Source organism: Gekko japonicus, unplaced genomic scaffold (assembly GCF_001447785.1).
Source record: "Gekko japonicus isolate JY-2015 unplaced genomic scaffold, Gekko_japonicus_V1.1 scaffold20, whole genome shotgun sequence".
NCBI classification, from domain to species: domain Eukaryota; kingdom Metazoa; phylum Chordata; class Lepidosauria; order Squamata; family Gekkonidae; genus Gekko; species Gekko japonicus.
This window is the reverse complement of record NW_015169172.1, coordinates 383,423-396,790: the sequence shown is the minus strand read 5'-3', so window position 1 is coordinate 396,790 and position 13,368 is coordinate 383,423. Positions and strand designations below refer to the sequence as shown.

Here is a 13,368-nt window from a genome sequence, read left to right as displayed (position 1 = left end):
TCTCTCTCTCTCTCTCCCTCTCTCTCTCTCCCTCTCTCTCTCTCTCTCCCTCTCTCTCTCCCTCTCTCCCTGGTCTTCTGAAAAGTCCCATGAGATGCCATTTTCCCCTTCTCTGTGTTTCTCTTCCAACACCCCCCCTCTCTCTGGAGGAGGGGGGAGTAGCCCTCAGCCAAGGGAGGGAAGGCTTTCTTTCTCTCCTCTTGAAGTAGGAAATAGGAGAGACTGGGGAAAAGGAGCTGCGACATTACAAACAGGAACCAGGAAGCAGCACAGAGTCAGCTGCTCTTGGACCAGATGTGGCCCACAGGCCGTGTCTTTGACATCCCTGCTCTAGGCTGATCCTGCATTGAGCAGGGGGTTGGACTACATGGCTTGTATGGTTCCTTCCAACTCTGTGATTCTATGATTCTATTCCTTACGTGGTTCTGCACTTCTGCCCCACAGCAATCCTATGAGGTAAGAGCATGAGAAGAGCCCTGCCAGATCAGACCAGTAGTCCATCCTGTTTCCACACAGTGGCTAAGCAGTTGTCTTGGAGGGTCAACGGCATAGAGGCCAAGACCTTCCCCTAATGTTGCCTCCTAGCACTAGTACATTCGGCAGAGAGTCACCTGGTGAGCTTTATAGCCTTGGGGAGGGAGGCAGTATGGCTCAGTGGTAAAGCATCTGCTTGGCATGTGGAAGGTCCCAGGTTCAATCCCCGGCATCTCCAGTTAAAAGATCTGGCAGTAGATTATGTGAAAGCCCTTTGCCTGAGACACTGGAGAGTGGCTGCCAGTCTGAGTAGACAATCACATGAGAAATCACATGAAACTGCCTTATACTGAATCAGATCCTTGGTCCATCAAAGTCAGCATTGTCTCCTCAGACTGGCAGCGGCTCTCCAGTGTCTCAGGCAAAGGTCTTTCACATCACCTATTGCCAGATCTTTTAACTGGATATGCTGGGGATTGAACCTCAGGCCTTCTGCATAAATACTGACTTTGAATCATTGGACTGATTCACCATGAGGCAGGTTCATGCGTGTTCATAGCTGACTGGGGATTTTCACTTAGATCTCTCTGGTCCTAGTCCAGCATTCTAACTAGTACACTATGCTGACTCTTGGTCCATTCTTTCACATCATAATCCCAAAAAAGGCTCTTTTATGTTTTATAGTATACTATTAGAAACTTTGTTCATTGTGGAGATGGGGACAGTTTTCTTTATGGATATTATATCTACGGCTTGGCAGAAAAAGGTAGAATACATCATGTGCCTATTGGCCTTATGAAAGTGTTGTTACAAATAACTTTGAATGATTCCCTTTCTTACAGATCGGTGCTGTTCCTTTGGCTGCTTTAGGAGCTCCAACTCTTGACCCAGCCCTGGCTGCTCTAGGGCTTCCTGGGGCAAATTTAAATTCTCAGGTATATCACTTTGGGTTGCTGGAAAATTGCATAGTGCAAATATACATTGTGTGTATGTCGAACCAAATTTTAACAAAATCACTACTTGCACTTACTGTGAAAGTTCAGCACAAAGTTTAACATGAATTTAGAGTCATTTATTTGATTATATTTGAACAGAGGTTGTTAGTCTTTTTAATAATTAATATAATTAGGCTTCATAAATGGCTTTGATGCTGTTTGACTTTGAAACTTCATTGCTAATCCTGCTGGAATGCATAATATTTAAATGATTAATTATTGGAGAGAAAGTCTGTTTTCAGTCCCTTTCCTAATAATTTCATAGTGGAATCCTGAGGGCTACTGTGGCAGTGGCAGCCAGTTGCTGATGCAGGAGCAGCGCTGCTGATAGGTTCCCTGTGGAACTTTTGCAGGGGGAAATAACACAAGCCACTACAAGGCACAACAGTATAGCAAGCATGCTGGAGTCCATAGCAATTCTGGCAATGCCTGCCAATCAGACAGCTGATCATGCTTCTTTCAGTGGCATATAAAGGCACAACCAATTGCTGCCCCCCTGATCCAGCCACTGCTTCTCAATGCCACTACCCCCATGTTGGTATGAAAATTAGGTTGGTGTTTTAGGCCTTGTCCTACCTCACAAAGGTGGCTTGCAGAGAGTAGTTTCACAGGTTAACACCACACGAAAGTTAAGCTGCTGGGCTCTTGTGAGGAATGTTTTCTCAAAGATCTAGTTACAGAGTCACAGCCTGTTGTGGAGGGGCGGATCAGACTCCTCCTCCGAGAAGAGCATGATCAGCACTATTGAGAAAGATCTCCACTTTTTCCCATTTCCCAGAGATTCACAGAAAAATGCTCTTGTCCAGCACAGAGTTTATTCAGCAACAGATAGATAGCAAAAAGCAGAAATTGACACTGACTCCCCAGGCCATGCTAGAGAATGAAAGAACAAACACACATAGAGACAAGGAAATTCATCTTCAGTCTTCTGTGCCGTCCCACATTTGGATTGTGCTTGTGCAGGCCAGCCATCAAAGGCTCTCCTACAGCTACTCTGGATTTTTGTACCCTCCAAGGGGAGCCCTTCCCCTGCAGAACTCCTTAGAGGCAGGTTTCCCGCCTAATGGTCACATGCTCTGCAGGGAGGAGCTCCCCCTTTCACTCCATCCTCCTGAGCCACTGTGAGTATCTATCAGCGCTTGAGGCTCTTTAGCTTGGAGAAACGACGACTGAGGGGTGACATGATAGAGATTATGCATGGGATAGAGCACGTAGAGAAAGAAGTACTTTTCTCCCTTTCTCACAATATAAGAACTCGTGAGCACTCAATGAAATTGCTGAGCAGTTGGATTAGAACAGATAAAAGGAAGTACTTCTTCACCCAAAGAGTGATTAACACATGGAAGTCACTGCCATTGAGGTGGTGGCGGCTACAAGCATGGACAGCTTCAAGAGGGAATTGGATAAACATATGGAACAGAGGCCCATCAGTGGCTATTAGCCACAAGGTATAGATAGGAACTCTTGGTCTGGGGCAAGTGATGCTCTGTATTCTTGGTGCTTGGGGGGGGGGGATGACAACAGTGGGAGGGCTTCTAGTGTCCTGGCCCCACTGGTGGACCTGATGGCACCTGGTATTTTTGACCACTGTGTGACAGAGTGTTGGACTGGATGGGCCATTGACTTGATCCAACATTGGCTTCTCTTATGTTCTTATGTTCAGTATATCTTGAAGATACACTGGTGTAGTGCCTAATTGGCTCCCTTGACACACACACACACACACCCAGATTGCTCTGTCAAAACTGCCGGAGATAATGGGCTCAACCTATGACTTAGGGAGCAGTGTTTTGTGTTGCATTTAGAGCAGGAGAGAGTTACTTTATGGGCAGAAATCTATCTGTCCATGAAAACACTGGTGGATCCAAACACATGCATGGTTATCACTGTTTCCAATCAGCTTTTTTGGCATTTATACTGAATCCTATCCTGCAAATGCCACATATTCTCACATTGTTTCATTGGTCTGTCGCAATTCCAAGACACTTTGTGTTTTGTCGTAACCTAAATTTGAGTACATGTAAAGGTTCCTGTTTTTATTGTATATTCTGCTTATCTTGGTTATTTATACCTCAAGATAGACATCCACATTTTGGTCAGATGGATGATAATGTGCTTTTGGTGATAACATTCCTTTTTGGTTGGCTGTTTCTACCTGCAAACACTGGTGGATATTTGCATCAAGAATCTAATGTGCCAGATCTGCTGTTTCTGGTGTATGCTTATAACACCAAGTTCAATATGACCTTATGTATATTTCCAGTACTTTTCTTGGTACCTAACATATTAGACCATTAAAACTCACTGGAACTAAACAGGTTTAGGCGCATTCTGCACAGGCTGTTCAGTCAAGACCAATGGCTCATTTTACTATGAAGAGTTGGTAGCATAACATCCAAGCACTTCTTCAGTTCATGCTTACTCAGAACTTTGACCCATATTTTCCCTTGTTCATTTGAAATTTTATAATTATAGATACAGTTTGAGAAGTAAGCTTTACAATCTAATGTTTAGACTTGACTGATCACAATCAGCAGTTTAGTTCAAACTGGAATTATCTGGCTAAGCTAACTAGATGTGGTAGTACTCAGAAATGAAGTTAGGACATATTTAACTTCCCTCATTTACACAGCTGGTTAAGTTAAAATTCTGCTTTAGCATGAATCATAAAAAGAATAGTAAACTAAGGACCAGTATAAAGCAAACTTGAACATTTCAACCAAGATAGTTGAAAAGTACCAACCTACCACAGGTATTTGGAAAGAAACCCTACTATCAAGAGGTAGTTGACAAATGTTTAGAGACAAAAGTAAAGATATGCAACAGTTCTTGTTTGGGGCCTGTTTAGGAGTTGTATGGATGTTACTTCTTTTCCTTCCCAAATTTCCAGGTGTTTACAATCAAATTCTTATTAATCCACAGTCACTGGCGGCAGATCAACTACTAAAGCTTATGACCACAGTGGATCCAAAGTAAGTATGAATTTTGATGTTACACTGTACTGAAGCCAGTTCTGAGAATGCCATTTTCCTCAGAAATATCCTGTTCAAGTATGGTTTAGGGAGGTCATTTTGTGGCAGATCTTTTGTAGAAATCTGCACATCTAATGTGCTTTGAGGATGGCTTTATTTATTGGCCGCTATTAAAGGCAAGACTGGAAGAAAAAACTGTTGTTAAAGGTCAGGCACAAACAAAGAGGTACAGGAGGATTATGTGGCAGAGAGCTAAGATACCATTAAATTGTTTGATTAAACTGAGTGCTAGAGTTTTATGTGATCATTTGTATTGAATTTATTGTTCTAACAAAATTTTATTGTAATTGTTTTTATTTCCATATGCCTTATGGGTGTAAGCCATGGCTTTGGGGGTTGGGGTTGAGACCAGAAAGTGCAGCATGAATGTATATAACTAATAAGGCATAGGTGTGCCAGATCAAAACCTTAGGTTTCTATGCTGTTAAGAAGAGAGAAAGGATAAAGCTACTAAGTATGGGTTGTTTGTAGAGACATGAGAAGAGTCACATGTTGCATTTTTTCCCTACCCAGCTCTTAGAAGTGCTGCATGGGGAGTGGGGAGATTTGCTAAGATCTGACTTGCAAATCGTAAGGAGATGGTAAACCGTAAGGAGACAGTGAGAGATACTGTACCTGACTGATATAACTAGATTTATTATGAAGAGAAGAATGACCCATGCTTGGCATAGTATTCTAGTCAAGATTCTTTTACTGGGCAAGAGAGGCAGGTACGGTGAGCTGTAGCACCAGACTTCATTTTTCTACCCTCAGTTTGTTCCATAATCTTGGCTTTCTGAGAGGCACTCATGTTGCAGCGGGAGCCAGGTTGTTAGGAAGCTCCCCAGCATAGCCCAGGTCTCTCCTCACCTCACTTCTTTCCTCAACTGTGTCCTTGAACATGAAAGCCACTGGAATTTGCTAGAGGTTTTAGACCATCAATTGCTTAAATGTACTGGAAGGAAAAGCAATATTTTCCCACTTGAGTGCTAATTTAATTAAAATGTTCTAGGCCCATCAGAGGTGTTATCAGAGTTGTGGGCTTTTTAGTCATATCACTTGCAGAAGGATTTTTTTAATGTTGTCTCAGTATAATATTATGTATTTATTAAAACAGCTGTAGCCCACCTTTCCTCATGGTTCCAGGTGCCGTACAAGAACGTAGAATATGTAAAAATAAGTTCCAGTACACCTGTTTGTGTGAAGCAAATTCAGTATTGTGTGTCTGTCAATACATGTTTGTTTACAGATCAGGATCTGATTTTTCTCTTACATGCATTCTTTTTATAATAGCTGCTTTGAATAAAATACATGTAATACTGAAAACACAAAAGATGGTCTTGCTTTGGATATGCCTGTATATGCAAGTACTGGTATTTGTTCTAGGCTGAACCATGTAGCTGCAGGCCTTGTTTCACCAAGTCTGAAATCAGATACCTCCAGTAAAGAAATAGAAGAAGCCATGAAACGAGTACGAGAAGCACAGTCCCTTATTTCTGCCGCCATAGAACCAGGTAAGCTAATCTATAGATTTAAAATATTTTGGATTAGTATCATACAACATGTTTGCGATAGTAGTCTTTTGACTATCTTCAAACCCTTCTCCTGGCATGGTTCAAACACAACACCAAACTTTGGTTTGGCACTATGTGAGTGAGCCTTGTGCCCCTTCCCCTTTGTGTGCTTGTAGTCGGTGACCTCTGTTTTAGCATCAAAACATATTTTGCTGTGACATGCAGAATGGCAACTAGGGTTGTGCTTGCTTTGTAAACCATAGAGTGTTGGTGCTTTTCATTTCTAGTTTAGAAGCAGAGTGCCATCCATAGTTTGACCGTTCAAACATAATGCCCATCAATGTTTCACACTAAAGCAAAGGTTGTTAATTAACTTGGACTCTGCAAGGAGAGGAGTGGGGTTTGTTCATATAGCACCAGACCATGATTTGGCATTGCCTCTGAACTGTTCATCTAAGAATATAAATTTTCATTTTTAGATTAGTACTGAAGAATTTATTTTAATAACATGTATCCTTTTACATATATTCACCTTGAGCCAAATATTTAAAATATTCGATATTTTAATAAATAAATAAATCAGCTTTCAGGGCAGCTTAGAAAAATAATTTAACATTTATAATCAAACGGTAACAATCAAATCATAGTTGAGCATCAGAATAAATCATATAACATTGTAAAAGCCTTCTGAAACAAAATGGGTTGCATGGCTTCCGAAAAGAAGCCAGAGAGCAGTACCACCGGTAGAAGACTGAAAAAGTCTCTGCCTTTACATATGACGTACAAACTTGTTTAGATGTGGATTTAAAATAAATGTCCCTTAGTACATTTACTTAGTACAGCACTTGCTATAGATATTGTATGATGAATCGAAAGGCACTAACAGTTCTATTTAATTTCAGATAAAAAAGATGATAAGAGAAGGCATTCAAGATCAAGATCACGTTCCAGGAGGAGGAGAACTCCTTCTTCTTCTAGGCACAGGTGAGAATTCTTGTATGGTAATCATTAACATATGCATGCATACTGAAAACTCATACCTTGAATAAACCTTTGTGGGACTCAAGGGTTCCACTGGACTCTACATTTGTTCTACTCCTTCAGACCAACACAGCTGACCACTTGGCACTATTAACAGATGAAGCTGCCTTATACGGCATCAGGCCTTTGGTCCTTCAAAACTAGTATTTTCAACTCAGACTGGCAGCGGCTCTACAGAGTCTCAGGCAGAGGTCTTTCACATTACCTGCTGCCAGATCTTTTAACTAGAGATGTTGGGGATTGAAACTGGGACCTTCTGCGTGCAAAGCATATGCTCTACCACCAAGCCACGATCTTTCAATGTATAGTGTTTAGGACAGTTTTTTTGGTTGTAGATATAGAAAGTTTGATCTTTTTTTAAAAGCAGCTCTTAAGATTTAAGCATTAAATCTATAAAAAAGTGGACAAAGCATAATTTTAATTGGTTACATTGTATTTCACAATCATGTTTTCTAATTTTATTTATAATTCTGCATGTATTAAATTGTCTGAATATTAGAAAGAGCCATTAGAATGGTTAAGATCTGTGGGGAAATTGCTTGGGAAAAGGTAAAGAATCATTTTTATTAATTCAATGTCTTTGCTTAATGTTGTGGATTAGGCACAATTAGACCCATGTTTTTCTACATTGACTGCATTCAAACATCATATGTGCCTGTGGTAAAGAAACTTGGTTGGATCCAGCAATCCACAAAGAGAAGAATCATAGATTTTTCCCTTGTTTCCCTTCCCCCAGCAGTTATTTCCAACCTTGTTCTGTTGGCAGAAGAGGAAGGAAAAAGCAACTTGACTCCTTTCCTTCTCTTCAGTACAGCTTCCCTACCAGCCTGTGTGGCTATTAGTTCCATGATCCCAGAAATCAACTTTATTGGAGTCAGGAGGGGGGGGGGGAAGGGGAGCAAAGGAAACATCTGCCAGTCTTGCCTTATGACAGATTGCTGTGTCCAACCTAATAGGTACATAAATCTTGTTAAACCAAGAATCACAACTAAATGCTGCCTCTAATTAGCTTTGAGGTATGAATGTAGGCATGCAAATTAACAAGAGTTTATTTTCCCCTCCCAGGGATCCTAATGGTTTGGTCCAGCTTTAGAATCTGATTAGTTTTGGCAGGGAGAAAACTAACTGCAGTTAACTGTCAGGCTCCTGGACAAAGTTACTCTCAACAACACTCTCTGGCAGTTATTTGTTTATTGAGAAATAATCATGTTCCAGGCCAGACCAGTACTGTGTCAGAACTGGGGTTCTGGAGGGAGAATCCAATGATATAGACAATTCAAACAAAGCCCCCCCCCCTTCAAGTACATCCAATCACACTTTGCAAACATCCCACCTAGCTTTCGCACTCCTACACCCCCCCACACCTGTGAATATATGGACCCCTTATCTAAAACAGCAAAGCAGGCACAGCTTGACTTCAAGGTCATCCCTGGTCAAGGGAGGTATCTTGAGAAGAGTTATGTCGCCTACGATATAGCAGTTCACACACTCAGCCACTCACACCCTCCTCAGGAATTTCCCTTCCCTTACAGATCATGGCAAACTAGAGAACAAGTTTGACATTCTACCCCCCCCCCCCCCAAAGCCCTTCACCTTCCAGGCTTGAAAAGCACACATGAGTCTTGGAGCTTTTACATGTTTATCTTCTACCCATTCATTATGACTCGGGTCAAAGTCTTTCCATTTAATGAAATAGTATAGTCAGCCCCTTTTTATTTTCGAATCTATAATGTCCTCCACTTCCTGGTGGGGCTCTCCATCCACGATCAGGGGAGGAGAAGCTGCAGGACAAGGTTTCCATGTCGATGGTCCAGGATCCTTCTTCAGAAGACTAAAATGGAAAAGGGGTGAATGTGATGTAAGCTTTTAGGCAATTCAGCCTCAATAGTCACTTTATTAACAAGGCGTACCACTTTAAATGGTCCCACATATTTCCCCCCCAGCTTCTTCCCTGGCTGCAGCCTTTTGAGGTTTTTGGTGGAAATATACACCAAGTCCCCTGGCTTTATCTCCCACTTGGGGTCCCTACTTTTGTCCGCATAACATTTGTAATCCTCCTTCGCCTTTGTCAGCGTTTGCTGGAGGGTTTACCACCCCTGGGTCACTTTTGCCCGCTACGTTTGTGCATCACCAGGGCTCGGTTCCTCCAAGTTCAGAGTGGGGGGGAGTCCCCCCTCATATCCATGTACTGCCTTGAAGGGAGACATGCCTATAGAGCTGTGCACAGAATTGTACTCTGCAAAAGGAAGATGTTTTATAAAACATCTCAGAAATTATTCTAACACTTGGTTTGTCCTTTCTGTTTGTCCATCAGCTTCTGGGTGGTAAGCGCTACTTAGTCCTTGCTCCACCCCCAACAGTTTTAACAACTCCAGAACCCAGCCACAAACTGTGAACCCCAGTCCAAAATTATTTTGTGGGGAAAGGCGTGGAGTCTGATTATATGTTGCATGAACATTTGGGCTAATTTCTGGGTGGTGGGCAACTGCTTGCAGGGAATAAAATGCACTTGCTTGGAAAACAGATCAACCACCACCCAGATTACAGTCTTTTCATGGCTCGGGGGCAAATCTGTGATAAAGTCCATAGAAATGATGGACCAGGGTCGGTCATGGGTGTCTAGTGGCTGTAGCACTCCTGGGGTCTTCCCCATCTGCCTTTTGCCCATCAAGCATGTCTGGCAAGAGGCCACATATTGGGAGATATCCCTTCTCATGCGGGACCACCAGAATTGCCTTTGGATGAGATTCAGAGTCTTTAAATAACCATAATGTCCAGCCAGTTTATCATGCCCCATCGAAAGAATCTCCTCCCTCAAAGACCTTTGAACAAACAATTTATTTTGCTGGTACCAACAACCATCTTCTTTTTGCGTTAGAGTTCCCTCCTTCTCAGTTTCCATTTTGTCAGTGTCGGTCAAGGCGGATTTAAACTTTTTGGCCCAGGTCTCCACTCCCAGAGAAGGCTTCTTCCTTTGCTTGGCGACGAGTCACCACCGCCCCTCCCAACTGGATGGGTGTGAACATGGTGTCCACTACTTCTTCTCACTTGCTTGCAGGCTGTGGGAGGCGGGACAGGGCATCAGCTAGGAAGTTTGACTTCCCAGGGAGGTCCTTCAGAGTAAAACGAAACTTAGAGAAAAACTCTACCCATCTCAGCTGCTTTGTGTTTAGATGTCGGGGGGCTTTTAGTGCTTCTAGGTTTTTCTGACCGGTTCAAACCTTGAAAGGAACCCAGGCCCCTCTAACCAATGTTTCCATGTTGTGAGAGCCAGCTTGATGGCTGCCGCCTCTTTATCCCACTCTGCCATTCAGTGGCGGAGAACTTTTTGGACACGTAAGCCAAGGGGTGCAAGTTCCCATTCTCCTCCCACTGCAGGACCTCCCGCCCCCCGGGCACATCCAAAGCATGTACTTGCACCACGAACTGCTTAGTTTCATTGGGGTGATGCAAGATGGGCTCCGAGGTAAATAAAGTCTTTATCTTATCAAATGCTTGCTAGCATTCGGGGGATCACGGCAGCCTGCTGCTTGGCTTTTGACACTCAGGCCCCTTCCCCTTTGTTTTCAGGAGATCGATGAGGGGGAGGGTGACCTGGGTAAAATTCGGGATGAATGGGTGGTAGAAATTGGTGAACCCTAGGAAAGACTGTAGTTGACACTGAGTCTATGGGGGTTCTCACCCCACAACATCCTGGACTTTTCATGGGTCCATGCCCAGTCCCTTCCCTGATATGCGGTACCCGAGGAAGTCCAGTTTCTCTCTATGGAACTTGCACTTAGAGAGTTTGGCAAACAGGCAGTTCTCATAGAGGGCTTTCAGTACGTCACGCACCAGCTTCACATGTGACTCCTTATCTTTTGAATATATCAAGATATAGATAAACAAGGAATAGATAATAACACTTCATTGATTAAGTTCATGAACACCCCTGGTGCTCCAGCCAAGTTAAATGGCATCACTAGGTATTTGAACTGGCCTAGTGGGGTGTTGAATGCCGTTTTGCATTTGTCCCCCTCCCTGATGCATACCTGAAAGTATGCATCTTGTAAATCTAGTTTAGTAAAGATCCGGCCCTGACAGGCCTCGGCTAGTAGGTCTTTGATGGGGGTGAGGGGGTAGGCATTGGACATAGACACTGCATTCAACCCTTGATAGTCCATGCACAGTCTCAACCCCCCCATCCTTTTTTCAGAATAACACTTGCGCCACAAATGGTGAGGCTGCCGGTCTGATGAAACCCCTGGCCAGGTTTTTATCAACGAACCTCTGTAACACCTCCTCCTCTGCTGGGCTCATGGAGTAATTTTCCCTTGGGCAATTTGTGTCCCAGCAATATCTCAATTGCACAGTCAGTTTTACAATGGGGCGGTAGCTCGCTCACCTCCCCTTCCTCAAAAACCCTGGCCAGGTCCCAGTACTTGACTGGGATGAGATTCAGTTCCTCCAGCACCAGGCAAACGCGCTCCGCTGCGGGGTGGGATTCCTCTTCTCATTCAGAGTTCCAAAGGTGTTTTTTACACCAGGGATCTAAAAATATTAAGGTCCCAGTACTCCATAGGACGTACAGGTCGTGGACTTGAAGCCAGGGACTTCCAAGCACCAATGGGAACTTCGCAGAAGGGTTCACTACAAAAAAACACAGTTCCCAGTGAGAGGCCACCCCCACCGGTAGGTGGACTGTGTGGTACCAGCAAGCCTCTTCCTTTCTCGGGGTTCCGTCAATTGGGAAAATAATAGGGGCTCATTTAACTTGTGCACCGTGGCCTCCACGCCCATGACTATTGCTGGGCTAATCAAGTCCCGAGTACACCCCAAGTCAATCAGAGCTCTCACTCTGATATGAGTCCCCCCCCCCCAGGGTTAATCATGGTAACAGTCAAAAAAAGAGAAAGGAAGAAGCAATGCTTCCTCTAAGCTGTGAAGTCTTGTGAGCAAAAATTCTACTTTGTGAGCTACTGGCATTAAAGTTGTGAGTGAGTGATGTGGCTACTGCATAAATTAGCTTGATCTGGAGCCATCCTTCCTGAGCTAAGACAAAAATGTGTAAGCCAGATGCTAAAAAATGTGAGCTAGATCACATTAACTCAGCTTAGAGGGAACACTGGGAAGAAGGTCTCACTGAATCTTGCACCAAAGACTTTTGGACCTCCTGGCTGGCACCCTTCACAGCAGGTCCCAGCCTTTTCCCGCTGTTTGAGGCACGTCTCCTTTGCTGGATGAGGTGCCCTCCAGCTTGTCCCTCAGCTCCAATTGTAGGACCTTGGATGCTTTAGGGTGCCTCCCCGTGGTCTTGGATTTCTTATCTTTATTCTCTCCCTTTTTCACCTTCTCTGGGCTCTTGCCGGGCAGTTCACGGCGAAGTGTCCTGGGGCTCCACATTTCAGGCACATGCGTTGTTCTCGGTCCCCCCCCCCCCCCCCCGCGTGGTGGCTCAGGCCCATGGGGGTTTCGACCCACTGGATACACTCGCTGCGGTCTTCGGGTGGTACATGTGTATCAGGATGCAGCGATTCTTGGGGTCACATGCCACTTGGATCGAGCCGTTCAGGGTTGGGATTGTCTTGTGCTAAAGCCTTTTCCAAGATGGTGGGGTTGAGGCCAGCATGGTAGAACTCAATGAGCACTTCTTTGAGCCATCCCTGTAGTTTCACGGCATCCATCTTGAAGTCGACAGAGTACTCGAAGTCAGGTGCGTGCCCTCCAATTCCAACGGGTCTTCTTACTGCTGGCGCAAAGCCTGCATGAAAGCATCAACATCCTGGAGTTCCAAGCCCCCTACATAGTACAGTCTAACGAACCAGTCTGCTGGAACTTCCACACTTGAATAGCAAAGAACGCCAACTTCTCCGGTGTGCCATCGCTTCCAGTCCCTCTCTGGGGTGCTCCTGTTCTGGCACTGGAGCTTGTTGGGGTGCAGGTGGAGGAGGGGGTACCTGCTCGGTCTGTTCCTCCTCTTCTTCCTCTCTGCCCTCTTTCTGTTGCATGAGCTCACGAACGATCTCCAGGAGTAGCTGCACAAGCATCTGGAGGCCTTTTTTGAGCTCCTCTCCGCAGAGCTCAGTCCAAACCCACTCAGTGCTCGCCTCTTCCCCCAGCACCCCAGCCAGTCGCACTCATTCCAGGTCATTGCCAAACACCCTGGAGGTCTTTCTCCATTCCAGGTCAGACCAACTCTTTTCCCCATGATACTCCAGGGTGCATAACCAGGCTGGCTCTTCCCACCTCCCTTAGCTTGGGTGGGTGTCCTTCAACCTGGCGCCTTTCTCGCAGGCCACTGCACTCTTTTTAGGCTTTACCGTGGCTGCCCTGTCTCCTTTTTGCTTCTTGCTG

General features: G+C 44.4%; 1 protein-coding gene across 2 annotated transcripts in view; it reads left to right on the top strand.

Annotated features, from left to right (window-relative positions):
- SRSF11 (serine/arginine-rich splicing factor 11) overlaps positions 1 to 13,368 on the top strand; it is a 37,829-nt gene that overhangs the window by 17,813 nt on the left and 6,648 nt on the right. For both annotated transcript variants that reach the window (XM_015415814.1, XM_015415813.1), the window contains exons 4-7: positions 1,317 to 1,409; positions 4,392 to 4,441; positions 5,867 to 5,994; positions 6,897 to 6,978. In XM_015415814.1, coding sequence (XP_015271300.1) covers positions 1,317 to 1,409; positions 4,392 to 4,441; positions 5,867 to 5,994; positions 6,897 to 6,978 — 353 coding nt within the window. The remainder of the gene's footprint in view (positions 1 to 1,316; positions 1,410 to 4,391; positions 4,442 to 5,866; positions 5,995 to 6,896; positions 6,979 to 13,368) is intronic.